At 37.0% G+C, this 27,924-nt stretch overlaps 1 protein-coding gene and 1 long non-coding RNA gene across 3 annotated transcripts in view; one reads left to right on the forward strand and one right to left on the reverse strand.

Annotated features, from left to right (window-relative positions):
- The window catches only part of LOC128086332 (uncharacterized), a 107,303-nt gene extending 79,712 nt beyond the window's left edge, over positions 1–27,591 (reverse strand). Inside the window, exon 1 of one of the 2 annotated variants that reach the window (XR_008209328.1) lies at positions 27,437–27,591. This is a non-coding gene — a long non-coding RNA (uncharacterized LOC128086332). Of the gene's footprint in view, positions 1–10,376; positions 10,485–27,436 lie in introns of those variants that run through there. The other variant, XR_008209329.1, reaches the window with a different exon arrangement.
- Positions 1–27,924, forward strand: part of MYBPC3 (myosin binding protein C3) — a 57,531-nt gene that overhangs the window by 14,528 nt on the left and 15,079 nt on the right. Inside the window, exons 8-26 of the mRNA XM_052694886.1 lie at positions 354–398; positions 2,340–2,396; positions 7,305–7,328; positions 7,956–8,122; positions 8,925–9,057; positions 9,285–9,287; positions 9,735–9,859; positions 10,432–10,537; positions 13,497–13,663; positions 14,026–14,191; positions 15,014–15,120; positions 15,455–15,484; positions 15,627–15,763; positions 17,966–18,043; positions 19,309–19,468; positions 20,859–20,963; positions 24,200–24,388; positions 26,348–26,482; positions 27,600–27,767. Of these exons, the coding sequence (XP_052550846.1) occupies positions 354–398; positions 2,340–2,396; positions 7,305–7,328; positions 7,956–8,122; positions 8,925–9,057; positions 9,285–9,287; positions 9,735–9,859; positions 10,432–10,537; positions 13,497–13,663; positions 14,026–14,191; positions 15,014–15,120; positions 15,455–15,484; positions 15,627–15,763; positions 17,966–18,043; positions 19,309–19,468; positions 20,859–20,963; positions 24,200–24,388; positions 26,348–26,482; positions 27,600–27,767 (2,102 nt within the window). The remainder of the gene's footprint in view (positions 1–353; positions 399–2,339; positions 2,397–7,304; positions 7,329–7,955; positions 8,123–8,924; positions 9,058–9,284; positions 9,288–9,734; positions 9,860–10,431; positions 10,538–13,496; positions 13,664–14,025; positions 14,192–15,013; positions 15,121–15,454; positions 15,485–15,626; positions 15,764–17,965; positions 18,044–19,308; positions 19,469–20,858; positions 20,964–24,199; positions 24,389–26,347; positions 26,483–27,599; positions 27,768–27,924) is intronic.

Genomic DNA, 27,924 nt, shown 5'->3' on the forward strand with positions numbered 1-27,924 from the left:
GGTTTCCACTTTAGTTTTTCATGTATTTTTGCTAAGTTATTAGACCAAGAACATTCCAACAGACATCAAGTTCTCTAACATAGGGGAAAATTTAATCAGCCAGCCTTGCAGTGATGCCTCAGAGAGCATTCGCTGCACAGCTGCATTGTGCTAATTTCACTGCAGTAGAACTAGGCTTTCAAGAGTTTCTCTTCTTGCAAGCAGGATTAAAAGAATTATTTCAGAATCATTTGAGAGTGAGTACGTGAGCAGCTTCAGACTGCTCAGATTTTTAGCTCCCTCATTAAGAAGGAAGCCAAATATAAAACAGAACTATTTAAATCTGAAGCTCTGTGTTTGATACCTTCACTCAGGAGCCTGGCAGGAGGGGGCAGACGGATGACTTCAGCCTTTCTCAGGTAGTCTCTGACTGTGTCAGCAGACAAATTAAAGCCTAACAATGAACTGTCTCTCTCTGATCAGGAAAAAGATTTAAAAAAAAAAAACAAAAACAACAAACAACAACACAGAACTGGATTCACTTTTGATTATAAACAATTTCACAATAAACAATGGTTTATAGTATTTAGTGCTACGGGAGACTAGAATGCACAACAGTAAGTAGTAGTATAAGTGTAAGATACTGAAAACTGTAGTTTGATAGTTCAGTGAGAGGCAGATTCATCACAAAAAACAGCACGTGTTTGGCAAGTAGCATCTTCACGCAAACTTCAAATGATATGCATGCCTGCCCTTCTGTTCTACATCTTTTTCTCTTGACTGATCATATCCTAACCAAATTTTCTCAAATAAATGTATCAACTCATATGTGTATAAAAATCTATTGTTTCCTGCCACACTCTCCGTCCTAATTTATCATTAAATTTCCCTCCTAACTCTTTTGGTCCTGATGTCTTCTACAGTAAATTTAAAAGTTTGAGATGAGATTTAACTCGATGCACGCTAAAGCAATTATTAAAGCTGTACCTTCCAGAAGAGCTAAACATCTAGGGGCTTTCCTGAAAATCTGATTGTAATTACCATCTTGGAAGTAATAACATGACTAATTCCCCTCACACCTCTAGATTCTGCTTTCCTGAATATTTACTCAGAAGCAGCCCTTTCAAATCTGGTGATATAATAGAAATTTCTGTATATATTTTATGCCTGCAACCATTGAAAATGTGCTTAAAGCAGGAAACACAGTGGCCAGAAATATACTTCCTTGCTTGAATGTTATAACAAGAAAATTATCCTTTCTACTACTGTACTATCTTGAAAGTAATCACAGAAGTAAAAATGATACTTTCTTAATAGGAAGTTCTCACAGCTTATTTAAAACAGCAGTGATTCAAAATAAATATGCTTTTGAATTGTTATTTTTTGTCACCAACCTTGCATTGTTGTGCAGCACTGAAAAACTTGGCACTTCCTTCCCTTCTATCTTTATCACCAGTAGAATGTCCATGCTTTATCTGCTAAGGCCATTTTCCTACATATTTTTATATTTGTTCATGCCATATCAAGTTCCCCTTACGTTCTGCTGCAGGTCTACAGACAGATTGGTATTTTCTGATGTAACTAGCACTGTTTCATCAGAGAGACTGTTATTTCGACTACCACTAGTTCAGCTGAAAGAGTAATTTCTGTATATGCATTAATTAAAGATCAGGTGTGCTATGGGAGGAATCAGAACGCTGTGAGATGGCATTGCCAAATTCTTGTTCTCATAAATCAGTTCATTACAACATTATTTGTCATGATACTTCTTGAGCAATTTAAAACCTGAGATGAGGTTCAAGTCAGATGACAGAATTCTTACTTTTGCTCACCCAAGCACCAACAATGTGATACTTCTTTCTTTATAATGAACTCTGGAATCACAAAGAGACTTAATAGAAAAAAAGCTTAATAGCATAATAGCAAAATAATATAGCTTAATAGCATAATAGCAAAAATAATTGTCATTTTCGGCTTTAGAAAGACGGGTTTTCTGCAGGTCCATACTATAAACAATACTCATATTCCTGAAACTACAGCTTTCTAAAAGCACCAGTGAGTCTAAAGGAAAGCTTCTGTAACATCAGTAGGAGAGCAAACACATTCCAGACCAACAGGACCACCTAAATAATACCCTGTACAATTCTCCTTATAATCAGTACATTTCTTAAACCCGTATGAAGGTCAGTACAGACTAAACACCTAATTAAGTCCTCTGCCATGTCAGAGCAAATTCAAAACTTTTTCCAAACCTTTCTACTGTTCTCCTACACAGAACATATCTTCTACATCACAATATAGTTTTACAAACTGTTTCCATTTCCTTCGGAAACTAATTAAGTTTTTCTGTTACTACACAGTACTGAGGGATCTGAAGAATCTGGAGAGTTGAATTTTAGTGCCCTACTCAAAAAGAGGTGAGTAAAAATTCATTAATTTTAGAGATGTAAAACCATCAGCTTCTCTGGAATAACTCTGAGAACACCAGAAGTAGAGTAAGCGGAAGTTTCTTAAGTTTAGAATCCTTGTGGCTTTTCTAAAAAGCAGCTCTGGCTAGAAAAAAAGATGACAGGTAATTCAGTTTCCCCAAATATTGAAGATTTGCTGCATTCTTGCTGGGTTTACAGAAGAGAAAAAAAACAAACAGAAAGGATTCCCTCCTACCCCCCCAAGGAAAGCCTGGAACTAGGGCAATTATTTGTTTCCACCACCATTTTTTCACTTCAAAAATTACAATACATATCTATAAGACTGCCATACTAAGAACTTTCTGTTCTAAGTTTTTACAATACATGGCAGGAAAGAGCCAGAAAGAGAAGCATTTTTATTAGATATTTAATGTTACTATTATTATTATACTGTACAGCTATAGATTAGATACACTATACCTATTTACTATATAGAGAAATTCCATGTTGCATACATATTATACAACATACTTTACTATTTTGATTTCAAGTCCAATTTCTTATTTTTACTTTCACTTTCTTTTGTGAACTTTCTTCTTTCCATTGTCACCCTTCTTTGGCACAACTGTCTTCACAACCTCTCTATTTATGTTTTTCTTTTTACCACCATTGTAATCTGGATGTTTTGGATTCCATTGTTGGCATCAGAGAGTAAGATTTCTACTTCTTGTGATTATAAATGCATGGCTCACACTGAATATAGGAAACATTAGTTTTGAAACAATGCATGCGTTATTATCTTACACGTAGAATGTGACAAAAATTAGATGGTATGAAAGAAAATCACCTGCTGCCAATTTTTTGAGATAGAAATGTTTTTAATCAGTTAGTAGAAATTAATGTATTTTCCTGTCCTTTGTTTTTCACCATCACTTTCTTTTATAAGCATATGTAAATAGTGCTTTAACACACAAATTTTCTCAATAAGCTGTTGCTTTAAATTCCCATTATTATAGCAACTGAAAATGGGAAGCTTCTTGTTGATCCCACATCATCTGCCTGATCTACGCGCTAGTGCCAATCAAATTGCTCTCAAGCTTTACTGCATTCATCATTAAATATGTACAGTGAACATACTACTAAAGTAACTTATCCATAAATGTACAGACTTCTTCATTACGAAATAATAATTCTTATTTCAGGCAAAATTTCCATTGCTCATTATCATCCATTACTGCAGGCATGCTTCCTTCTGATTATTGTCTATGGCTGCTCTCTCTTTCTGTCTCCTGAAGTTACTATAGCTATTTGTCACATGACTCATGTTTTGCAAATATACATAGCCAGGATAACTTCTCACAATCCGTGACTTAGTGAACTTGTGAACCTGTGCTCAGTTTCTCTTCAGGTGTTCGTATCACTGCTTATGAGATGCACTTTAATTTCACAAAAGTAAAGACTCAAACCATACAGACATCTGAAGTCAGACATCTGACTTTGGAAAGCAATAAAGCCTCGATGGCATTGCAGCTAGCTTATCTAAAGCAAGCCCCACATTATGTGTGACCTCTGTAAAATATATCCAACTAGAAGTGCATTCTGGTTTTGCAGTAACATTACGACCAGAACCCTCAAAGGGGTCAGCTGGAAGAAGAAAGTACAACAATCAAACTTCCTATAACTGATATTGATATCAAACTTTCTTGTTTCATCATGAACCCCAGAGACGTTTGAGACAAAAAGTGAATTACTCTTTTTTTTTTTTGTAATTTTAAAGTAAGGAAAATACACTTTCTGAATAATTGCAGTAACCAAAACTGAGAGCTCTAACACAGTAGTTGTACATGAATCCTACATACATATAAAAGGGAAGAGAACTAGTGACCTCTTTTTTGAAGTTTTGAATAAATGGAGACCAACGTAAAAAAATTATGCGTTCCTAATTTCTGTTGAGTAAAAATAGAACTCCAAAAAGTAGCAAATATCACCAGTATTTCCAGTAATGTTCAATTTGATTATTTAACTATTCAATATTTGTTAGACAAAAATAACTTCACTGCATTCTATCATTGTTTTTGACCCTTTGTGAGTTACAAAATTTCCTGTTTTGGTAACTTAAGCACACTGTTAAATTCACTGTTCCTAGTTGTTCTTCACAGTTGCTTTAGAAGTAATTTGTGAGTCCTTCAGACTTTGCACACTACAGGCTGAAGACTGCTCCTATGTTAAATGAGAACTGAAAGGCATACAAACTTACCATGGAATGAAAGTGTTTTTTTTGATTAGAATAGGACAGATAAAAAGGACCTCATGCTGAGGAACTTTAAAGAGCTATGCAGATTCAAAAAGAACTGAAGACTGTTCTACCACTTCTGCTTTGTTCCTCCCTTTTTACAAGTGCCCTCAATCCAGAGGTAATGAACATTCTCTCTATAATAGGAAGAGCTTCTTTTAATATTATATCTCTTATCACTGTAATTTAATTAACTGGTGTTGACATACAGATGTCACGGGCCAAGGAGAGGTCACTGGGAAGAGGAAGGGAACAGCTGTCATAGAGCTATTAAATGGGAAAGTGAGCAGAGACCTTGAAGGAGGTGACAGCTGACAGGGTCCATTCAGTTGACAGTAATGGGATAGGAAGGAACCATCTCTGGGATGTACAAAACTATTTTTAACCCTTCCACATATGTTTAAAACATATCAGCTGCATATTCCATTTACAGCAGATCCACTAAGCTCCATCTTAACGGTCCCAAGTGCATAGTTAATGTATGAGGTGATCATCCTTGTTAAGGATCCCCAATATCAAGGAGAATAACTTAAGGGTGGGAGAAACTCTGAGAGTCCAAGCTCTCGGTTACTTTTCATACACCATTTAGTTCTTACCGACAGCGCAAGAGTACAGCCTACGTCCTTCTGGAATCAAAAAGAATGTTTTAAAAAACAAAATGGTGAGAAGGCATACTGGGATGGTGAAGCCCTTGCCTATAGGCAGAGAATGGGTTTCGTTTTTTTCTTTTTGAGAATCCAGTTCAACACTACACAAATGATAATGTTTAACTTTTAGTACCATTTTGTACAAACGTACAAGTTATAAGCTTTCTCCTCCAATTACTGTAAATACTGCTATTTCCTATTTCTTTTATTTCCACTTGCATGCTACTAAGCAGTACTGCCAGACCTACGAATGGGATGACACTGAGTAATGGAAAAGTTAAAGCAAAAATTAAGGAGGTCTTTTCAATAGCGAGATATATTAGGCCAGGCATGTCCAACCTGCAGTTCCTGCCCACTGCCTCCAGCAGCTCTTCCCCACAGAGTGGCCCCAGGGCACACACCCATTGCTCAGCAACAACCAAATCCTCCCGTGTGCTATTAACACTGTGCTGACTGAAACCAGGGTACGGGGAGGGGATTGCTGTGCAGCACTGACTCAAGTGATGGCAAACAATTGTATGCATTTTGATATACTGGCTTAAAAAAGTGCTCCGAACAGCATTGAATATCCAAGCCCTGCTTTCAGGTTTGATAAAGGAGTTTGAGAAGAGGTTCCAAGATCATAAAAAAAAAAACACCAGCATCAGCAAATTTTCAAATGGAATGTATAGAGTTGCAATCAGATATTCAATACAAAAGTGTGATGCTGTTTTTACCAAACTTTCATAAGCACTCTCTTAGAAAAATATCCTTTGCTTCACAGCCACATCTTATTCACGTGATTGCTCTTTGTCAGTGTGCACATTTGTCAAGTCAGTGTGAACAGCTGTCAAGGATGAAGTACAGGAAGATTAAATTTCATCAAAAATCTCTCATGAACACCTTGAGAGCACACTAAGAATTGCAACTGAACAAGACTGTCACATTAGTTTCACAAAAATAAGGTCAAATATCCCATTAGCTTTTTGGTTTTGTTCCTCTCTTTTTTTTTTCTTAATATTTACCAAAAAATATCAAAAATTAAAACTTCAGTTCAAACTTCAGATACACTGTCAGTCCAGTGAGTGCTAGTGAAGACTTAATGTTCAGTGAGATAAACCACTCCACAGATAAAGACTTTGCATGCCATACTTCAGCTTGCATTCACTGAGCTGAAATCCCCTTCTGTTGTCTCCCTTCTCCTGTTCACGAACAACAATGATGGTGGAAACGTTAAGCACTGACTGCAGTACTTTAATGACCATAACATTCTTGATACAAACGAGACCATTTTGGTCAGTCACAACACTGTTAAAACATTTGGTTACACCTATTGCCTAGACTGACGACAGTCGTGCTTTGTTATGTAGTCAAATTCCTCATAAATTCTTTTCCTGAAAGAAATAATTCTCCATTGGATAACAAAGATAATCCTTCCATAATCCTCCACTTTTCTCAACATTGCCTGCTGCATAAGTGGTCTGCATGCTGGGGTTTACCACTATACATGACTTTACTAAATGAGTGTGCTTCACTGCAGTGGAATCTGCTTGGTCCTGGCAACATCAGAAACAATCACCACAAGAAGTTTAGGAAAAGTAAAGAAAACGTTACTGCTTCTCTCCATTCTGTCTGTCAAACAGTATCAGGCAACAGACCCAAGAAGACAGAGCAAATTAGAGCTACTTACTTCCCTATAAGGTCATTTGCCATCATTAGGAACAAGCAGAAGGGTTTGCACTCGCAGCTTAAAATATGGAGTGGAACTGTACAAACTGAGATAATTTCACATCACTAGGGAACAGCACTTTTTTTAAGGCTATTTCAGAGCTTTTGCACAAGCACCTTCATCTCCCTGCTGCTAAAGTACAGGCTTATTCTGCTAAAGGTGAAGATGACATTCATGACTCTCTTGTATTAATGCATTATGCCCTCTTTCTTGCTATTGGGATGCTGCACGCTTTTCCGAACACTTCTGTTCATCGTTCCTGAGTTCAGCAGTTTCCTGCGCACTGCAACTCGGTAAGACAGCATGTGTTACACCAATTTCTTCTCCTATTTCTGAATTTTTTAATTAAAAAAACATGATGACAGGGAAAAAACAAAAACAAAACCTTCTCCAGCACCAGAGAACCTATTTTTCCACTTGGTTTTGCTAAATCAAACACTAATTCTCCTGTAATCACCAGTTCTTTGGTTAAATTATAAAATAAGTATACTGTTGTAAGTATTGTCTCATTTGCCAGTACTCAACATTGCCTTTGCAAAAAGTAATAGATATTTTAATAATCCCACTGAATTAGCAAATAGGAAAAATGTCCTGAGAAAATTGCTTGTTTCCTATTCAAACAAACCAACTGCCTTCCTTCTAAGGCATTCTCAGCATATTGGCTTGCACAGCCATGTTTTGTGTACAGTCATCACAGAGCAGTAAGTCGTCTGTGTTTCAATCCCTCACTGTTAAGGGAAACTAAAATTTACCTGCCTTGGCTATTACACAGTAAATCCTTCAGGACAACATTTGAATTTTAATCACCACAAATAAATATATTCAAGTAAAACTAACCTGCCATACAATTTTTTTATTTTTGATGATAATATAGTAAATATAGACTATTTATTCAGAAACTGCTTCATCTTTTTTTGCAGAGGTGATGGAAAAAGTGATTCACAACCTGATGTTGATGTCTGGGAAATCCTGAGGAAAGCTCCTCCTTCTGAATATGAGAAAATTGCTTTTCAGTATGGTATCACAGATTTGCGTGGGATGCTGAAACGCCTCAAACGCATTAGGAAAGAAGAGAAAAAAAGTACAGGTTGGCAAACTGTATTTCTTCCAAATCTATGTGTCAGTATATTCCTGTCTGGGAGCTCTGCAGATATCATCTGGACAGCAGCCAGACAGAAGAACATGAGAAATATGAGTGTGGCACAGTTTCCTGTTCCAATTGTTTCATGGTCTTTATATGTAAAATAGTGATAACCAAAGATCAGAGCTGTGCCCAATGCTCTGGTCTACTCTGCTCTGAAACCCTGGGTGTTTTGAACCTTCTCATTCTACAGGTTTCTTCTGCTCTGACCCTTACCTTGAATACAAAACAAAAACAACCCAAAAACCAGTCAGTACATCAGATGTCAGTGATACATTTAAACAACTTAATTTCCATGGGGAAGGTTTCTTAAAAACATTTGAAGCACAATACATTTGGGATTGAGACTTTTCTAGTCTTGTCAAGTATTAACTAAGTAATTTTAAATCATTTGTTTTAAAAATCTGAAGCAGATAAATTAAATTCCCTTTCATTAGTACTGAGAAGATTTTTATCATCCTTCTATAGGCTCACTTAGCTATAACTTCCCTAAGGATATGGTGAAGTACATATTTACAACTGATTTGAAACATGCTACTTGGCTCATTTTACCTTGATAATACATGCTTTCATCCTATAAACAGTACAAGAACAGAGAAAAGGAAACTGTGAAAATGAAAATGTGGATGCAGAAAGTAGAGAAGGTGGAGAAGGTTTAGGATGACAGTAAACAAAGGATTGTTTTCCTGACAGAGATGCAACAACAGTATTAATATAGTTGTTTTTTTAAAATCATTATGCATCTTAGCATTCCTCAAGAAACTGGATCCTGCTTATCAAGTGGACAAAGGACAAAAGATTAAATTAATGGTCGAAGTTGCCAATCCAGATGCTGATGTGAAATGGCTGAAGAACGGACAGGAGATCCAAGTGAGCGGCAGGTAAACAAGAACAGGAATACAGTAAGAAATGGGCTGCAGCATGGACAAGGTGGAAAAACAAGTTATTCATAGAAAGACATGAATGAAAGGATAAATAAAATAGGGAGCTGTGAAGAAATCTACATGGTACATAAATTTGGGGCGAGTTTACTGTTCTCATGGCTGTTTCTTTTCTTTCCTGTGCTCTATCTACATGTGGAATGGGATACTCACATCTACCTACCTAGCAAGTAAGTTCTCTAATTATGCTCTCCTGTTTATGTATCCACTTTCGTATGATACGGGATATTCTTTACTGTAGATTGTTTGTAAAACCTAATTCCAATGATTTGATGCTAGAGCAGTGCCAAGAAATTTTAATGGCAGCCACATCTGCCGTATGGCTGCATTCGAAAAGCATGCAGACTAACCAGCATGCCAAGAACATTCACAGGAGTCTGTGTGTGTCAGTTCAGTACGAAGAGTTCTCCATAATTCCCTGTGCTCATTTGTCAAATTTTTCAAATTTCTCATGTTTCCACCCACTGTGCTCAGACAGGGATACAGGGCTTAAGTCTTTATGTATCTTGCCATTGATGTGAGAAAAAGTGTGAAGCTTTCTTTTCTGCCTGGCAGTAGAAGACACCAATTGAGTCCAGAAGAGATACTCTCTGATTACTCTTACATTCTTTTTTCAGATACATTTTTGAGGCCGTTGGGAATAAGAGAATATTGACCATAAACCACTGCTCTCTGGCTGACGATGCAGCCTATGAATGCGTGGTAGCTGAGGAGAAGAGCTTCACAGAATTGTTTGTAAAAGGTGAGCAATGGCAGACAAAGGAAAGAGATCCCGCTCTAACATTTAGCATCAAATTGTTGTCAAATCCTTTATTCTCAGATGTGTCAATCTCAAATGAAATTCAAATTTCTGAGCAAAATCTGAGCTCTATTAAAGCAAGTATTTTTCTTAAAGTTAAATAAAGAAAGACTTTCCCAGCAGCTACATCTGAGAAAGCACACAAAAAGAGCACAGTAAAAATTATCATTAATTCTCATTTGGAAATTATCCATGTTTACCAACAATAGGGATAGAAATTTACTTTAAAAATCAGATTCCACTCAAGAGAAATACGTGCCTCAAGCTTCTTAAGAAAACTAACATACCTAGCTCAGAATTTTGAAATATGTATGAAAACTGATTAATCTTGTATTTTCATTTTGTCTCACAAACCAACTATCAAGAGGTCATCAGATTGCATTGATAGTGATGATCCAGCACAGAGAGCATTACTTATTATTCTGCCAGGGGTTTTACCTGCAGACTGATTGACATTTACCTGTGGTGTTCAGTCTCTCATAACAGTGTTTTAATCAAGGCCTCCTCATTTCTAGAGCCCCCGATCCTGATCACTCACCCCCTGGAGGATCAAATGGTGATGGTTGGAGAGAGAGTGGAGTTTGAATGTGAAGTGTCTGAGGAAGGAGCTACTGTGAAATGGTAAGGGAAGAAGAAAGAAACAAACAAAAAACAACAACAAGAATCAGTAAACAAATATCAAAAAATATTCCTCCATTGCAGATAGGATCAGCATTTTTGGAGAAGAGCTATGGAATAAAAAAGAATTATGGCATCCTACAACACTGATCTCAGAAAATAATAATAATAATAATATAGCATCGTCCTATACTTCAAGCACTAAGGAAGAATTCAGAGGCCAGAAGGCTACAGAAAACAAATTAAGTGCAGATATTTTATAGTCTCTAGAATTTCTTTTTCTGTAGCTACAGGATGTTACTGATTCCACCAAGCTGTTAATTTTAAAGTTTTCTAAATGTTTGACAGCAAAATCTAATTACTGTGCAGATTAATCAGATCTGTATTGTGATGAGCTCTGATCTCCTCAGTTGCAATTATTTTTTCACATCAGTAAAAAGTTAGAGTCTGCTGGCACAGAGAGGGAAGGTCATTGACTGATTTTACCATATTCATTGTGGTGATTCTGCAAAGCCAGACATTATGCATATGCAGCAAGTGGGATTAAGATGACAAACATTGTAGCCATAGAGTTCATTTGGCTTGACATTCCAGCTGGGGGAAAGCTGGAAGGTTTGTAATGCTCCAGCAGGCACAGCAGGCAGTCCTCACATACCAGGCCTTATGCACACTGTTCTCACTTCATTTCTCTACCAGATGAAATTCTCTTGTGCTTGTTAACAGCTTCAAGCACATTGTTATCAAATGTTCCCACAATGCCCATTACATTCCCGAAAAGCGCTTTCACACATCTTCTCTCCCAAAGGAAGGAACTGAGAATTTACATGGAGTCCAAGAATTGCTATAGCATATGCATTACATTCTTAAAACCAAAGCACGGGCACACATACGCTATCGTTCAGGAACTGTTTACAGATGCCTGGTCACAAGAGATGGGGACAACCATATCTGTCCCTCAGAGCACAGTGCAGCTGCCACACTTTGATCCTATGCCTCTGAACAACTCCCATACATCTTGCCGAGCTGTTATCAGTGGGATGGGCATTTGGTTTGACAAGAGCAAAGGAGCAGCTGTCTGCCTGAAATGCAGCAAGTGATCAGAGAAACTCTTCAGTGCATAGCAACAGAAAACAGAGCCGTTAGACATTTACACTGTACTTCACCATTTTTACGTGAGGCTCACTCAGTGCTCTTTGGCAACAAAGACAAGAGAAAGAAAAGTCTAGGAAAAACATGAGATGTGGTATGGAGAAAGAACTCCGGTTTCACGTCTTGTTAGGGAAATGCTCAACAGTTTAAGCAAAGTAACAGACAGTAATGAAGGGAACCAGTTACAGCTCTTGTATCCTTTAAACTCAGGAGATGAAGTCACAAGCACAAGGACAGAGAAATACATGACTTGCACAGGATTTAAGAGGCTTCTAGCATTGCCATCAGACTAGGGATTAGAGAATTCATCACATGAGCCTCTTTGTAGTAAACAGGAAAGAATGTTCTCATAACCATCTGCAAAGACTTCACATTATTCTTACAAAATACTACAGAGTACTTATTTCTACACTTCAAATGGCTTTGGAAGTAATAAAATTTTTGGAGAAAAAGATGTAATAAAATGCACAGTTTTGACTTTATCTTTCCATGGCTGAGTGCTGGAGCAAAGAGCTGCAATGAAAACAAACTATAGCAAAGTCGTAATAGCAATAAATCCCAGTGCCCCCACTGTTACATAATTTCTCTGTCACAGGTATCTGCAAGTAATTTATGATGGTCTTTTAACCAACACTTACACTGTTCTATAGAATCTTCCTCTTACATCTTAATTATCACTTGACCTTACTGCTTCATTGCTTGTTGCCAAAAGAAGGGCTGTAATCATTCCACTACTTTCAGTGCACTCCTAAATCAAACAAAAGATAAAAATACTGTTCTTATCCCGGGGTTTTAAAGACACTGTTCAATGCAAACATTCTATTTTCATTAAAGAGATCAAGTGATCTCATTCTCTCCAAAGCGCTAGACTAGAACACTGAGATAGCTTTGATGAGCACATGTTAATCTGAATAGCTGGCACAAAAATAAGAGCAACAATACAATACAGAAAGCAACTTTCTGTTATACTAAAAGCATAACAAAACATTTCAATTTACGTTCTGCAGAGATATTGGAGTACTACGCACATTTTCAAATAATGATGAAAAATATAAAAAGCTACAAAAGCAGAAAGTTGAAGAAATTCCAAGTTATTCTTTTGGAATCGATGTTATTTAGGATTAAGAACAGGAAAGCTTTAAAAAGTCTTACATATTTTTGTGTGACCTTGACTAAACAGCTTGAATCCTCTGTGCTTGTTTCCCTTCATGATGACTGGAAATTACAATAATTAGATTTCCTCTCAGGCTGCCCTGTGAAGCTTTATTTAGTATGTCTTAAATATACTGTAGTATCCCTGAATGGAAGGAACTACAAAAATTTTTAATATATCTTCATTTAAAATCATCTTTATTTTTTCTTCTTTTACGGATGCCCACAAATGATTAAATTATAACAACTACAATTCACATCAGGAAAATTAAGACTAAGGCAAATCCTGATTACCATATAGCAGAGATTTTAAGATTGTACTTTTGCTGCTGGTAAGGTGTTTCTTCATCCCTGTATTTTCTACAGCATTTAATGTACGGTTATGTATCTACAGCATATGGATAATACCAAACAAGGAGTTCCCTTTGAGTGAACTCTCTTGGAACACAAGTCAAATAACCAGTGAGCACAAATGGTCAAGCTAGAAGGATTTTGTTCCCTAGCAGTTCTGGTTCTGCTAGCATTTGTAAAATAGTCTCTTTTTTTGCTAACTCTAAATTTTACAAAGATTGGATTTATCTTGTGACTTTCAACACTGAGCTGACTCTTACCCACCTCTTCCACCCATAGAAAAATGACTCAACACTGTTTGGGATTGCAGGGAAAAGGATGGTGTTGAGCTGACACGGGAAGAAACATTCAAGTACAGATTTAAGAAAGATGGAAAAAAGCAATATCTAATTATTAACGAGTCAACCAAGGAGGATAGCGGACACTACACAGTGAAGACAAATGGTGGGGTATCAGTTGCTGAACTAATTGTACAAGGTAAGTGCAGATATTACAGAAGCCGGAAAGTGAAAACAGGCTGAAGATAACCTTCTCAAGGATAGCAGAGAGGGGTAGCAAAAGCCTTACACCATGGAAAAAAACTTCAGAAGCTGTATAAGGTTTGATAATAGAGACCTCAGGGAGAACTCAGACCTACATGCCAGATGTAACAGATACTCTGATACTAACAGGTGCTTAGCTACCAGCCCTGGTAAAGCCCCGCATGCTGTGGATTTGCCTTCGTATTTCACCTTTTCACAAACAGTCCTAGTTTTTTCTACTCAGTAAAGCCATATCAGCTACTCATTAACAGAGCTATTCTTATTAGTTGTGTGTATTGCTTATTCTCACAAAATCAGAGAAAAAGCTGGAAGTTTATCAGAGCATTGCGGATCTGACAGTGAAGGCACGTGACCAGGCAGTCTTCAAGTGTGAAGTTTCTGATGAAAATGTGAAAGGAATCTGGTTGAAAAATGGAAAGGAGGTGGTGCCAGATGAAAGGATAAAGATCTCCCATATTGGCAGGTTAGTCTTCTTTCAGAAAGAATATACAAGTTTCAGTATTACATTACAACACACAGGAACTATCATCTCAGTGGGGGTGGGAATATAAAACAAGACTTCATCCTAGCTACAATTAGAAGGAAAAAGTTAAAACCTTTTCATGTGCAATAAACACATAGTCACTAACTTGTTTGGCAAGTGTGTTGGTACATTTTGTGTTTATGGTATCAGCGGAATTCATTTCCAGTTTTCATTTAGAGATCACATTTTTCTTGCTATTGAAATCATTTAGAAAACACATTTGTAGTAACTTTAAAAATCCCAATAGTGCTTAGACAGATGAATATAGCTGTATATCTATGAATATAGCACTTACCCTTCAGAAAAAAACAGTGGTCTTCATATGTAAAAACATCAGAACATACACAATTGCACCATTCTTAGCAGTTTTTTAGCAGCCTACCTCTTATCGGAAATGAAGAACAAGATCCATAAAATACATAAATGGTACATATCAGGTAAATTCTTCCTTGGTACTCCCTTTCTGTCTTCTGTATTGAAATTGCCAGAATAAAGATTAAAAACCACTTCCTCTATTCAGAGTAGACTCTGCATTTACTTTGAGAGGTCCACTCACAGACACTGCGCTGAGATTGATTTACCCAAGCAAACACTGAAAGTGGAGCAGTCCATAGCCCTGGCAGCTCTTGATGTTAGGGAAAGGGAAGAACAAATGGTAATGTTTGCTAATATCTTATAGTCTGCACCTTGTCTCTTGAGATAGCCCCATTTTTCCTGGAAAAGTAGCATAAGGGAGTGACACATATTTGTTCATGTTTCCAGGATCCATAAGCTAACTATTGAGGACGTTACACCAGCTGATGAGGCTGACTATTCCTTCATCCCTCAGGGATTTGCCTACAACCTTTCTGCCAAGCTCCAGTTTTTGGGTAAGTTATCTTAGCAGATGAAATGGAAATTCCATGGGGATAAAAAGATGGAACTAAACATGGTTCTATCAGGAAGGAGTGTGGAGAATATCCTTCCTACCATAAAATTGTTGCATTATATTGGTTTTCCCTGTTATTTTATTATCATTAGTACATTGTTTTAAAGAGCCTGTTTTGCAGTTTATTTACATTGATCTGTAGGTGCATATGCCCTCTGATAATGTAATGATTAATTTTTATTTTTTTTATTACTTTTTGGATGGAGATAGTGCAAAAATTCTGTTTTCTGACCTGTTTTTCCTAACTCCACCTTTTTTTTTTTTTTTTTCTGCAGAGGTCAAGATCGATTTTGTACCAAGAGAAGGTAAGGACAACATTCACTACTCATATGCAACTAAATATGTTTTCAACAGCAAAGGAAACTGTATTTTCATTTTTGATGCAAGACATGAGTACTTACCTTCTTCTCATACACAACACTCAATTTTTCTTTGCCTTTCCTAAAGAACCTCCCAAAATCCATCTGGACTGTCTGGGTCAATCCCCTGACACTATTGTTGTGGTGGCTGGGAACAAACTGAGATTGGATGTTCCCATATCAGGAGATCCAACACCTACTGTCATCTGGCAGAAAGTGAACAAGGTAATACATTCAATGTATGGGAACTGCTGAATCATGGCCTGAATCTCTGATTGATCACCTGAGGTGAGCAATGAGTCAGCCAAGGGATCACAGGTGAAGGCAATTCACCTGTGCTGCTGGAAGGGGGTGGAGCCTGGCTGCACCTCTCCTAGACCCATTTAAGAGCTGACTACCAGTGGGGAAGGATCTCTTCTGGAGATCCCCTCCTCTGGAGTTTCCTAGTGAGCCCAGGATATGGGTAAGCTTTCTATCTATTCTCTTTTGGTATAATAACTGCTTAACCAAACTCTCTGGTGTATTTCATAATTATAACATCTGTACATTCATTGATTATACAGTTCAACAATGACAGCGTATTACAACAAGATAATCTAACACAATAGCTGAGACAAGGCAGCCACAATGGGAGATAAATTTTCTTTTTCAAGTGTATGTTTGAATTAAAGTTCTTAATAACAAGTATTTTCATGTTCCTTTTTTTTTTTAATTTTTTTTTTTAACTCATTAAGAAGAAAATAAATAGCTGCAATACATGTCTTTAAGTTGCTGCTCTTGTAGGAGTCACTTTGAATTGTTCTTTTTAGGAACAGTTGCCTCTTCCATCCAGTAGGTGTTGTATACATATGAGAGCAGATGTACATCTATGCAGATAGAAGGATACCACACAGACTTATTCTCTCAATATCTTAGAGAAAAATAGAGGACAGCTAAAGAGGACAAGTTACAAGGGGACAGACTCTTCAGCACAGTCTGTTGCCATTTAACAAAGAGAAAAATGGTTTCAAACTAAAAGAGAGGAGATTTAGATTGGCTATAAGGAAGAAGTTTTTTTACAATAAGGGTGGTGAGGCACTGCAGCAGGTTGTCCAGAAAGGAGGTGGATGCTCCATCCCCAGGGGCACTCAAGGTCGGGTTGGATGGGACTCTGAGTACCCTGCTGTAGCTGCAGTTGTCTGTTCATTATAGGGGAATTGGACTAGATGACTTGAAAGGTCCCTTCCAGCTCAAACAATTCTATGATTCTATGAAACGAAAGACCACTGAACAATGATCTTACCTAATATCATGGGCGTGTTCTGGAGGTGACAGTTTCTTTTTTATAGTCTGAATGATTCTTCTACAATTTGCAAAGAAAAATAGTTGGTATAATAAGAATAGAGAACACTTGCTATTTGCTTAATCAGAGGAATTGCAGGACGTCAAATAAAAAGATGAGAATCTTGACACCAGAGTGAGGTGGTGAGTGAGCTTCTTTTATGGCTATCTCAGAGTATCCACAGCCCTCACCACCTGTGTGCTCTTGTGCTATAACTAGTACAAAAAAATGTACATAATATTCTACAGCATCGCTACACTTCCCATAGGTATCACAGAAAATAAACTGATACAGACAAAAATAATACTGCCAATTACATTCATTTCCTCAGTCTCATTTCTTCCCAATTTTGTAGCATTCTTTAAGAGAGTGGGAAATTTAGTATAATTTAGGACTTATTTCTGCAATACAGAATTAGTACAGACCCTAACAAAAAAAGCCATTCATCTCTTTTTTTTAGAAACCAAGGGCAATTTTTCTGCTTCCCTCATTTGCCAGTTTCTTTGATGAAATGAAGGTTTCTCTCACAAAATGATGATTGAGTATCAGACCTTACTACTTCTAAGGTGTGAAGTCCCAAAATGTAACTAAAGGAAGCTGGGCTTGATATGAGTGCTGTATAGCATGTGCTAACTACTAAAATTCTAAACAGACTATGTAACAGCTTCAGAATACATTAGATGATGAATTACAGTCCTGACTGTATTTCAGACTGTTAAGACGCTTATATGGGCTTACTATCCCACTATTACATTTTTGTCATTATTATCACAGGACATACATTGATTTATGATCAGTTAAAATTCTATTTTGGGAATGTCATGCATTTTTGTTTATGAAGCCGTAGATTTAGTTTTTGCTGACTTATCCTTCCTCTAAATCACTGCAGTCTGACATATCTACTTCCTTTTCTGCTTTTTCATTTCACATGTTGATTTCCTTCCCAGTTCAGTTTAATCTTTTACTGTGCTCTATGATATTTCTCACATCTTTATGTTCAAGCACCCCAGCGTACCTATGGACTCTTCTCCTGTCTTGCAGAAACAAACAGCTTTCATATTCTGCTCAGAAATATTTATCTTTCTGTGGTTTCTTTGTTTATTTAGAAAGGTGAGCTTCTTCAAATCAGTGAAGATTCTATGACCCCCTCAGAAAACAGCAGTGATTTAAGTACCGATAGTAAGGTGAGTTCCTTATTTATGCAGACACAGAAACATGCCTAATGCTTTCCATTTCAGTGGTCCAGTTTGGGGAAAAAAAAAAAAAAAAACCAACCAACCAAACAAAAACCAACAAAATTCAAGTCAGTAGATTTCAAAACTGGTGAAGTAAATAGCACAGCCACCCTTCATTCTGCTCACAATGGCAATTACCAAATTCTTTGAACAAGCAAAACAGATCTAGTGAGTGATTTTAGAGTAAGATGCTGATCAAGAAAATCTCTAATTACCATCACATGGTGGCTTAATTACAAGAAATTGTAATAGTTGTTTAAAAATTGTAATTGTAATAGTTGTTTAATTGTAATTGTAATAATTGTTTAAAACTCTTTTCAATCTATTTGTGAATGTTTACCCCTCTTTCCCCCCCCCCCCCCCCTCCACTAAGCTGTAAGCTTCAACAATATCCTGAGGGTAAAAAAAATAAAAAATAAAAAAAAGACAACTTATTACAGGGTCAGGAAAATAGGCTACGTATGTACAGTGAGAAGAGGAATTTTCCAAAAGGTTTCCTCATTACATATATTTAAGTATATATATTTTATATATTCTTATATATTTAAGATTCTTCTGTGCTATTTACTGGAAAGGCACACATGCTTTGTGAAGTTTCTTCTTTACTGCCTACAGATGTGAAGTATGGAGAGTGTAATAAATGCACAGCAAAGTTCTTCTGGTTATGTTTAGACCTCATAGCTCTGAGAAGAGCAGAAAGTGATCCCATATGGCATTCTTGAGCGACAACAATCACACCGATGCCATTAACAGTAGCAAAAAAAAAATGGCAACATTTTTAGAAGCAAATTGTTCAAATCCATGTTATCTGATGTAGACACTGTTGAACTAGAATGTTAGCTCATACACTTGAATGAATTTGCAAATCACCTCTAATTTACATTCTACCTGACTGTCCGTGAAATTTCACATTGCCATTATTCCAATCAGGAATTTGTAGTACTTTGTAACTTCTTTGCTAGTTTCACATACATGATTGCATTTCAATGAATCCTAACAACCCAGAGACTTTCAGGTCCAATTTTCCTGGCAATTGCTTGTTTTGAGACATTCTAGCCTCTGTTTTCTCTACATACAAAAAGAATTTGACATCTTTTTAATTTTTTTGATAATATTCAGTAACATTAAGATTTTCACTAACTTACATACAGGCTCATTAGGCCATCCCTGGCACAAGTCACACTGATTGTTCCTTTTACTTTCACTACCCACAGCCTCTATTTGAGTCTGAAGGCAGAGTTCGTGTGGAAAAGCATGAAGACCACTGTGTCTTCATCATTGAAGGAGCTGAAAAGGAGGATGAGGGAGTATACCGAGTTATAGTTAAGAATCCAGTGGGAGAAGATAAGGCTGATATCACAGTCAAAGTTATTGGTAAGTGAAAGAATGCAATAACCAGAGCACAAAAGTATCTCAAGTTCACTGAAATTCTGTAGAATTTCTGTAGAACGGCCAAAGTCTCAGCTTAAGAAAAGCAAAAAGGATCATAAAGGAAGGAATACTAGCAATCCCAGAAATGGCAGAAGTGTTTTTCACAGGAAGATGGCTGCTCCATGAAAAGAACAACTCCCACTAAAAATCTGTGCTTTCTTTTCATATTTTTTCCAGTTTCAGGTGATCCTATCACTTTATAAATGACATTCCCTTCTAAGGAATATATTTCCTACTAAGATAAGGAAAAAATATATATATATATTTTAAAACAAAAGTAATTTAATTCTCTAAGCCATGAACAACTAATATAGAATAAAGAGGCATGATGCTGTGAATCACAGAAGAGCTGGAGGAACTTCTTTTTTAGTCAGTAATTGTTATTATATTTGTCATAATAATTAACTTGTTTATTAACTGTCTATGTAACAAAAGGTCAGGTTATCAGCAAACTTAAATTGATACAAGAAATTCTTTACATCTGTAGTATTAAAATTTAGGATTTGCTGCCAACATGAACACTGATCTCATTCCATCTTTTACAAATATCTCCTAAATTAAAATGTGAGATGTGCAGATGTTATAAAGTTCACTCCAGACAGAAAAGAAAACCCTGGAGGAAGCCTCCCATTACAGAATTAACACCAAATTACCAACAGGTGTGAATTATTTCGTGTTTAACTGTATGAGGAAAAAAACTGGATGTTTTCTAAAATACTCAGCTGAGTTCTGTCAGTGGTTTGTGGTGGAAAATCTAGTAAATGAGCATGATGTCCAACTGTATTTTTCTATAGATGAAAATAAAGATAAGAGGCATCCTCTGTCTACAAGAGGTCTTACTATATACAAAGGAAGGAAATACCAACGTTGCCTGTGACTCAAATGGGTTCAGTTTGTTTCTGATTTGTAGCATCAGCATGGCAGTCGACTAAATCCCTATTAGTATACAGCTAATTCCCTAAGATGTTACATTTTGCAAATGTTTATGCCCGAAAAGAAGAGGAGAGATGAATAATCAAATGGTACTTACAGGAAAACCATCCCAACCTGGAAACATTTTGATGAGGTTTTTTTGAGTAGGGCTCCCTCTGCACTAAAACAATGCATTCTACTTTTTTACCTACTGCTGTAATCTGGTAAATCCACACGATCACTTTCAAAGCACCACAGTGATGAAAAAATCTTAAGCCCCTAAAACTATTTGGAAATTCCTCAGGATGGTTGGTTACTTCAGGTTTAGATTTATGATATGGAGAAAAAAAAAGTTAAAATATTTAATTGGTTTGTAAACGGAAACAGTAACAACTCCCATGCATTCTGACATTTCCTTCAGATGTTCCTGACCCCCCAGAAGCTCCCAAGATCAGCAACATTGGAGAAGATTACTGCACTGTGCAGTGGCAACCTCCTACATATGATGGTGGGCAACCAGTACTGGGTAAGAAGTGCTGAAATACAAAGTCCCCAGCAGTCTCACCTATAATATTTTTTCTGCTCCTTTAAAATGATGCAGAAGGATTTCATACATTTATTCACACTAGGAAGGCTCACTAATAAAGCAAAGCTTCAAATCCATCTAGAATCTGGCCCTTTGATACCAGGATGATGGTGCCCCCTACCTGTGCTGTTTGAATCAGAGAAACATTTTGGCAAGTCAGCCAAAGAAGTTGAAGCTATAGAGGCCATTGGACTTTCTTAGGAATAACAGAGCTGTGGCTGCACTGCTCATCAACTCCAGCAGTCTCAAGCTCTTATGCAAAACGTGTTTTTGTGTTTTTTTAATATAAAAAGCTACTTAATCCTGTTCTATATACAACTACACATAATGAATCACAAATACAATTCAATCTCTTCAACAATTTTAAAATGTGTACTAAAATCCAGAGGCCAAAATCATCATGTGATGCAGCAAAAAAACTGACACAATCAAGAATATCATCAGTTCCACAGTAAGCCCTCTGTAGTTGACAGTGTTTTCTAGACAAGACACCCTGTGATCCTCAAGAGAAAAAGAAAACAAGGAAGAGTCTTGGTCAGTCCTAGGGAAAAACATTCCTCTGAACTGCAAGTGTAGCAATTTGCTTAATTAAGATTACTGTTCAATAGCCACTCAAAGAAACCTAAAGAAGCAAATTTAAAAGACAGGAGAAAAAGATGTACATATTCTCATCTGTCTCCATATTGTTACAGATCTAGACATTCTTCTACAGTCTATACTGTCTGTATCTAGCAGACGCAGAAATTAACACCCTCTTTTCCCTGCTACATACTTTTCATGGGGGTCTCATTTCTATATTGCTAAAGCAGTATCTTTATCATGCATTCTATGCATTTGGGAAGACAAGCTGCCCTATCAAATATCACTAACAGAACCAGCATGGTCTTTTTCTCTTCTTTTTATCTGTTTTAATTGCAATTCACTGGTATGCAAGTTCCGTCATTCTGACAGCAAATTATACCTACTGAAAAATCAAACTGAGTTGCCAAAACTTCTCCCAGTTTCGCAGACATGGATAAAGAGAGAAAAAGCAAAAACACCTATGTCACTGGTTTTTTGCTACAGCATTTGACTTCATTTAAAAAGCCACTGAAAAGAAGTATACCAGAAGTAACTTATAACATTAGAAGTGATCATACAACCTGTCACCTCAAAGGAGCTTTCACCACTCATTTCACAAAACGTTCTGTAAATTCCCATGCTTGTCTTGCAGTTTAACATTGACAGGAAAGGTTACTGATTCAGGATATCTGGGCCTGCTATGCCTATCATCCTCCATTTCCCTTCAAGCCCTGTGAGAATCATACTTCTCAGGTATACTAAAGGGGCATCTACAAGTTTGATAGCCACAAACTTTGTCAACACCATGGACTGAGGCTTAATTCACAAGTCTTCACAATTTGATATATCCCTATGCTATTGTTGTTGGCCAGTTACAGACATATACTCTGTAGAAATAGGTAGAAATGCGCATAAAATACATATTCATACACAGTACATATTGCTATTCTAGATATTTTCTAATTATTCATTCCATAGCTGTTAAGATCAGTAGCTTTCTAAACAAAATCTGCTTAAAAGAAGTCTACATGCATCACAACCAAGCATACCACCTGCAATACAGAGGTGAATATAGGAGAAGAAATTAAATGTGGCTAAGTATAAAGAAACAGCTGACATTGATCTTTTGGAGAAGATCCAGAGGAGGGTTGGAGCACCTCTGCTATGGGGGTAGGCTGAGAGAGCTGGGGCTTTGCAACCCAGAGAAGAGAAGGCCCTGGGGGAACCTTATAGCCTTTCAGTACGTTAAGGGGATCAACAGCAAAGCTGGGGAAGGGACTTTTTAGCCTTTTTTATAGGACACGTAGCAACAGGACTAGGGGAAATTGCTTTAAACTGGAAGAAGGTAGACTTAGGCTAGATTCTAGGAAGCAATTCTTTAGTGTGATGGTGATGAGACACTGGAACAGGTTGCCCAGCAGGGCTGTGGATGCACCTTCCTTACAGGCATTTGAAGCCAGGCTGGATGGGCTTTGAGCAACTTGGTCTAGAGGGAGGTGTCCCTGCCTACAGCAGGGGGTTTGGAACTAAATAATCATAAAGGTCCCTTCCAACCCAAACCATTTTGTGACTCTTTCTTATCGGGTCACAGAAAAGTGATTTTACACAAACCTTCCAAACTCTTATACAGTCACTTTCCACATTAAGGATCAAAAATTACAGACTGTATTCCCAGTTTGGGGAAAGGTGTTCATCTTTTAAACTGAAGTTCCTCTCTTAATTCCATCTGGCTTATTCATTCTGAAAACAAAAAAATAACCCAGTATGGTAGGGTGGGAAAACCTGTGGATGACCAAAGGGTAAGAAATGTACAGAAGACTATATCTAAGCTATACTACAGATACGCTCTGCAGCATAGCCAGCTATCCCAGCTCTCTGCAATCATGCAGCTTCACTTTCCTTCCCAAGGGGAAGGAGAGTAAGGAAGCTGTGCATGGCTGAGATTCACTCCACTGTAGGGTTGAAGCACAGCTGTGATCTGCACTCAATTACAGGCGCTCTGTAATTTTGCCACTTAGCAATGGATATATAAATGGATGTATATCTAACAATTTTTGCTTTTAAAGGAGACATGAAATAATTTACGGGAGATATCAAATCATTCTGCCTATTAACATTTTGCATTGCAATTGATGCTGTTATTCAAGATTGCTGTAGAATGAAATCAGTTTTTAACTCATTTTACACATTTCAAGGCAATTTCTCCTTCAAGAAATGGGTTTTCTGTTGAACTCCTGAGTGTCATGTATTTCTCCAACAGCAGGACAGAATGACCACACCTTTCACCAGCAATGATTTACTACGTTGCACACATCTAAATAACACTGCTAACGCTGAGTAAATTAGTATACCATGTAAATAATACTGAAGCCTAAGAACAGACATAGGCATTTCTAAGTGAGGTGTACTCTGAAAAGCATAACTGTTCAGATAAAAACATCAGACAGAAAGATAGTAATAAAAAAGGAAAATTAAGGAAAATACCTGAACTTCACGCAACTCAGTTATATGCAATAATGTTTGTCTCTTTATGTTATAGAAAAAAGGTTTGTTTTTTTTTCCTGCATGTGAAACAATTTGCAGTTCTTTTATATCATAAGAGATATCCTTTTCAGGCTATATTTTAGAGAGAAAAAAGAAGAAGAGCTATCGATGGATGAGGCTGAATTTTGACCTTCTAAAAGAGCTAACTTATGAAGCCAAGCGAATGATTGAAGGAGTAGTTTATGAGATGCGGATTTATGCTGTGAATTCTATTGGCATGTCCCGGCCAAGCCCTGCCTCACAACCCTTCATGCCAATTGGTGAGTTCTATCACGCTCTGTTCCTTCCAGGAAAAAAGAAGACAGAACAATTTTCACCTCTTCTATTCAACCGCCCTTACGCTTAAAAAGGACGTGTTACAAAAAAGCTATTCTATGCTTAATCAGCTTTTTCCTTTGTCATCTTCCTCTTCTCCATCTCTCATTTCCCTTCCTGCAAAGCACAGAGGTTCCAGTTTCATGAAATTGCTGATGAACATTTAGTTGTTATAATTAGAAGTGTGAGAGTCAAACTGGATCTGGAAAGGAGGAGAGCTAATTGACAGAAATTTGCCCGTCCCTCTCAACTTCCCCCATTGCCTTATGGGTGCAAATATCACAGTATCCCACCCAGTCCTCCCTTAATCCTGGCCCCCTCTGCAGCCAGAAGGATAGCTGATTAAGAAAATATTTAGGGAATGATTTTCTATAAATAATCCACCCCATCACAGCAATACAGTGTCTCCTGCAACCTCTGAGCCAGAACAAACTAAGAGAGTCCTCAGGAAGCCTCCCTGCTAAGAGCTTTAGAAAGAAGAGCCACAAAAATACAACTAGCTGGACATTAAAATGACAAGAGTTGCTAAATCTACTAGCATCAGTGAAGGGGGACAACATGCTGAAGGAAATAATGCAAAAGCAAATGATGCAGTGAATGGGTCAGAAGGAAAGGATGCACTGCAAGAAGGGTCTTTTAATTCTGGATTTCAAATACAAAACAGCTGGTCTGCAAGAAAAGAAGGCAACAAAAAAACATCAAGCGGAGCTACTGAAAAAAAAGGTCCAAAGTTTTCATGGGATAGGTAGAGTTTGACTTGATTAAGGATAAAGTTCACACTTACTGCTTCAGAAAAGAGGTTTGGGGTTTTGATGGTGTATACACTGTGTGGATGCGTATGCTCCCAGCTGCCTTCATCTCCTGTTTCTGGTTCATAGTCCTTGATTCCATTATTAATATGAAAAATATAGACATAACTGCAGAAAGGAAACTGGATTATATATATTTTTTGCAGTTACTTCAGGAAGTAAGATCAATTTCAATCCATAGCACAATTTATAATTCTGTATTTATCTATGAAGAATTTTTAATAGGTAAAATCTCTCAAGATTATTCAAAAGATATTTCGTTTAGAATATATACCTAAGCAGAGTATATCAAATTTCTTTCATTCTTAATGATTGCTTTTATTCCATGCATACCAAGTACTGTGTTCCAGTAATTGCAAATGTTATTTTGAAGTTATCTTTCTGTTTGCTCTTTGGAATCAGTGATTTATTTGGTAGCTGAATTTGTGTGTATTCACACTTTGGGATTCTCCAGTAAGGGCTTTTCTCGTTTCTTTTTTTGTTAGTAGACAAAAGTCATATTTAAGAAGATTGAATCTAGCCAGTGGTCATTCTGAACTATGGATTTCAAAGGAACGATGAGATTTCTGTTCTGAAAATATATAAACTAGCTATATGTCAATGAATTGAAGGTTTTTCAGCCCAGTATTTTTTTTTCAGATATGTCTCTGTTACAAATGAGCAAAGCAGAACTAATGTTTCAGTAAACATGTAGTCAAAATTTCTGGCCACGTTCTTCATTTCTTGATCAAAACAAATTACATCAAATTTAGCCAGTGATGAATTTTGTCTAACTACAATCAGGGTGTAAATGCAGCACACAAATTGTATGCATTTGGATTTCCAAACAAATGCAAACAAATTACTGAAGACCTCTAGATTTCTGCTGGTAATTTGATTGAGCCTTTTTGTTCTGCTCCCCATTACAGGAATCTTATGCAACACTTCTATCAAACGAAGTATTAGTAGTTGCATTTTACAGCTGAGTTTCAGCTAAATTCATTTTATTAAAAGAGAGGTACATAGTTCAGATACTAATCATAACTTCTACAGCCTTTGAATTCTGACAGTAACATTCCTGTTTCTCGGAATTTACTTCTAAATGTTGCCTTACAGCTCCTCCAAGTGAACCAACACACTTTACAGTGGAGGATGTCTCTGACACCACTGTTACCTTGAAATGGAGACCCCCTGAACGGATTGGAGCAGGGGGATTAGATGGCTATATAGTGGAATACTGCAAAGATGGATGTAAGTAAGCACAACCAGTAGCCAGAGGCAACTAAATATTATTAAAATACTGCAGCTGCAATCGTTACACTGCAATATTACAACAAATAACTGCATCCAGCATCACTAAATTTGAACTCTAACCTGTGATTAATATCCTTGGCATCCATCACCAGATTTACCTGATGTGACGCTAAAACCATGATAGTCACATCAACCATATCCTCATATTCAAAATCATCATAAACTTTGATAAAGAAAGTACTAACAAGAATATCAGTGTTGCTCTGTAGTCACTCTGATAATTCTGTCGTACTCAAATTGTGTATTCTCTAAAACCAATACAATACCATGACTGTAAGGAACTTAGGCAAATTTGCAAGTAACCGTTACCTCTTGGAATAACTGTGGTTCAATAATAAAAAAATATATCATCGTGCATCATATCTACAGTGTTCAATGGATTGCACTGTGATGCTACAATATAACACCCATATTAAAAAAAATAATCAACTAACAAATTTATAATTATTTCAGCAATGGAATCCTCTCTGACAGGAAACTCAATTATCATATAACCTTAGCTAGGGTTTTTTACAGGGTATAATTTATCCAGAAGTCATTTCTAGTCTTTAATGAGTTCTCATTCTGAAATTACCAGAATCTTTAAGTCATCATCATAGAAGCATAATTTTATTGGTAGTATTTCTATGACATTAGCAAAACTTAGGAGGCCCTACAAACTTTGTTTTACAGCATCAAATGAGAAAGTAAGAATACATTCCAAAAATTATGTGCTCTGGACACCCACAGAAAATATGCTTCAGGAAAAAATGAAATTGAGGCTTCACTTTCTAGCTACTTCCAAAATGCTTCCCTCTCCATCTTCTGCTAAGAAAATCTATGTCAAGAAAACCCACAGCCCTAAGCTCTGTGAAACAATGCTGAAGAAACTACCCAAAGTTGATCCCGTACCTGTAGATCAAAAGTTCTCTTCCAGTTCAGTGTGTTCCATTCTAAGCGTGGTATTGCAAGTTAAATCCCTGTTACCTCAATACAAATTTTCTTTCAATTGTAGACAAGGCATCAGTTTGGAAAATTAATAAGATGTTACAAAATAAAAATCCTGTACTTGCAGCTGCAGAATGGACTCCGGCTCTTCCTGGCCTAACTGAGCGAACATCTGCACTGATTAAAGACCTGGTCACAGGTGACAAACTTTATTTCCGTGTAAAGGCTATAAATTTGGCTGGTGAAAGTGGAGCAGCAATAATCAAAGAGCCCATTACTGTTCAAGAGATCATGCGTGAGTATTCAGATTGAATAAACCTCACTCACCTATTGTCTATGGTCAAAATTCTAATTGTACACAATGCAGAAGAATCCCAGGTCTGACAAGGCTGTGCTGCCTTCTGAAAACAACATCCAAACAATTCTGTCAGTCAGACTTTGTGCTAAAAATC

This window comes from Tympanuchus pallidicinctus, unplaced genomic scaffold (genome assembly GCF_026119805.1).
Source record: "Tympanuchus pallidicinctus isolate F22 unplaced genomic scaffold, pur_lepc_1.0 scaffold3, whole genome shotgun sequence".
NCBI classification, from domain to species: domain Eukaryota; kingdom Metazoa; phylum Chordata; class Aves; order Galliformes; family Phasianidae; genus Tympanuchus; species Tympanuchus pallidicinctus.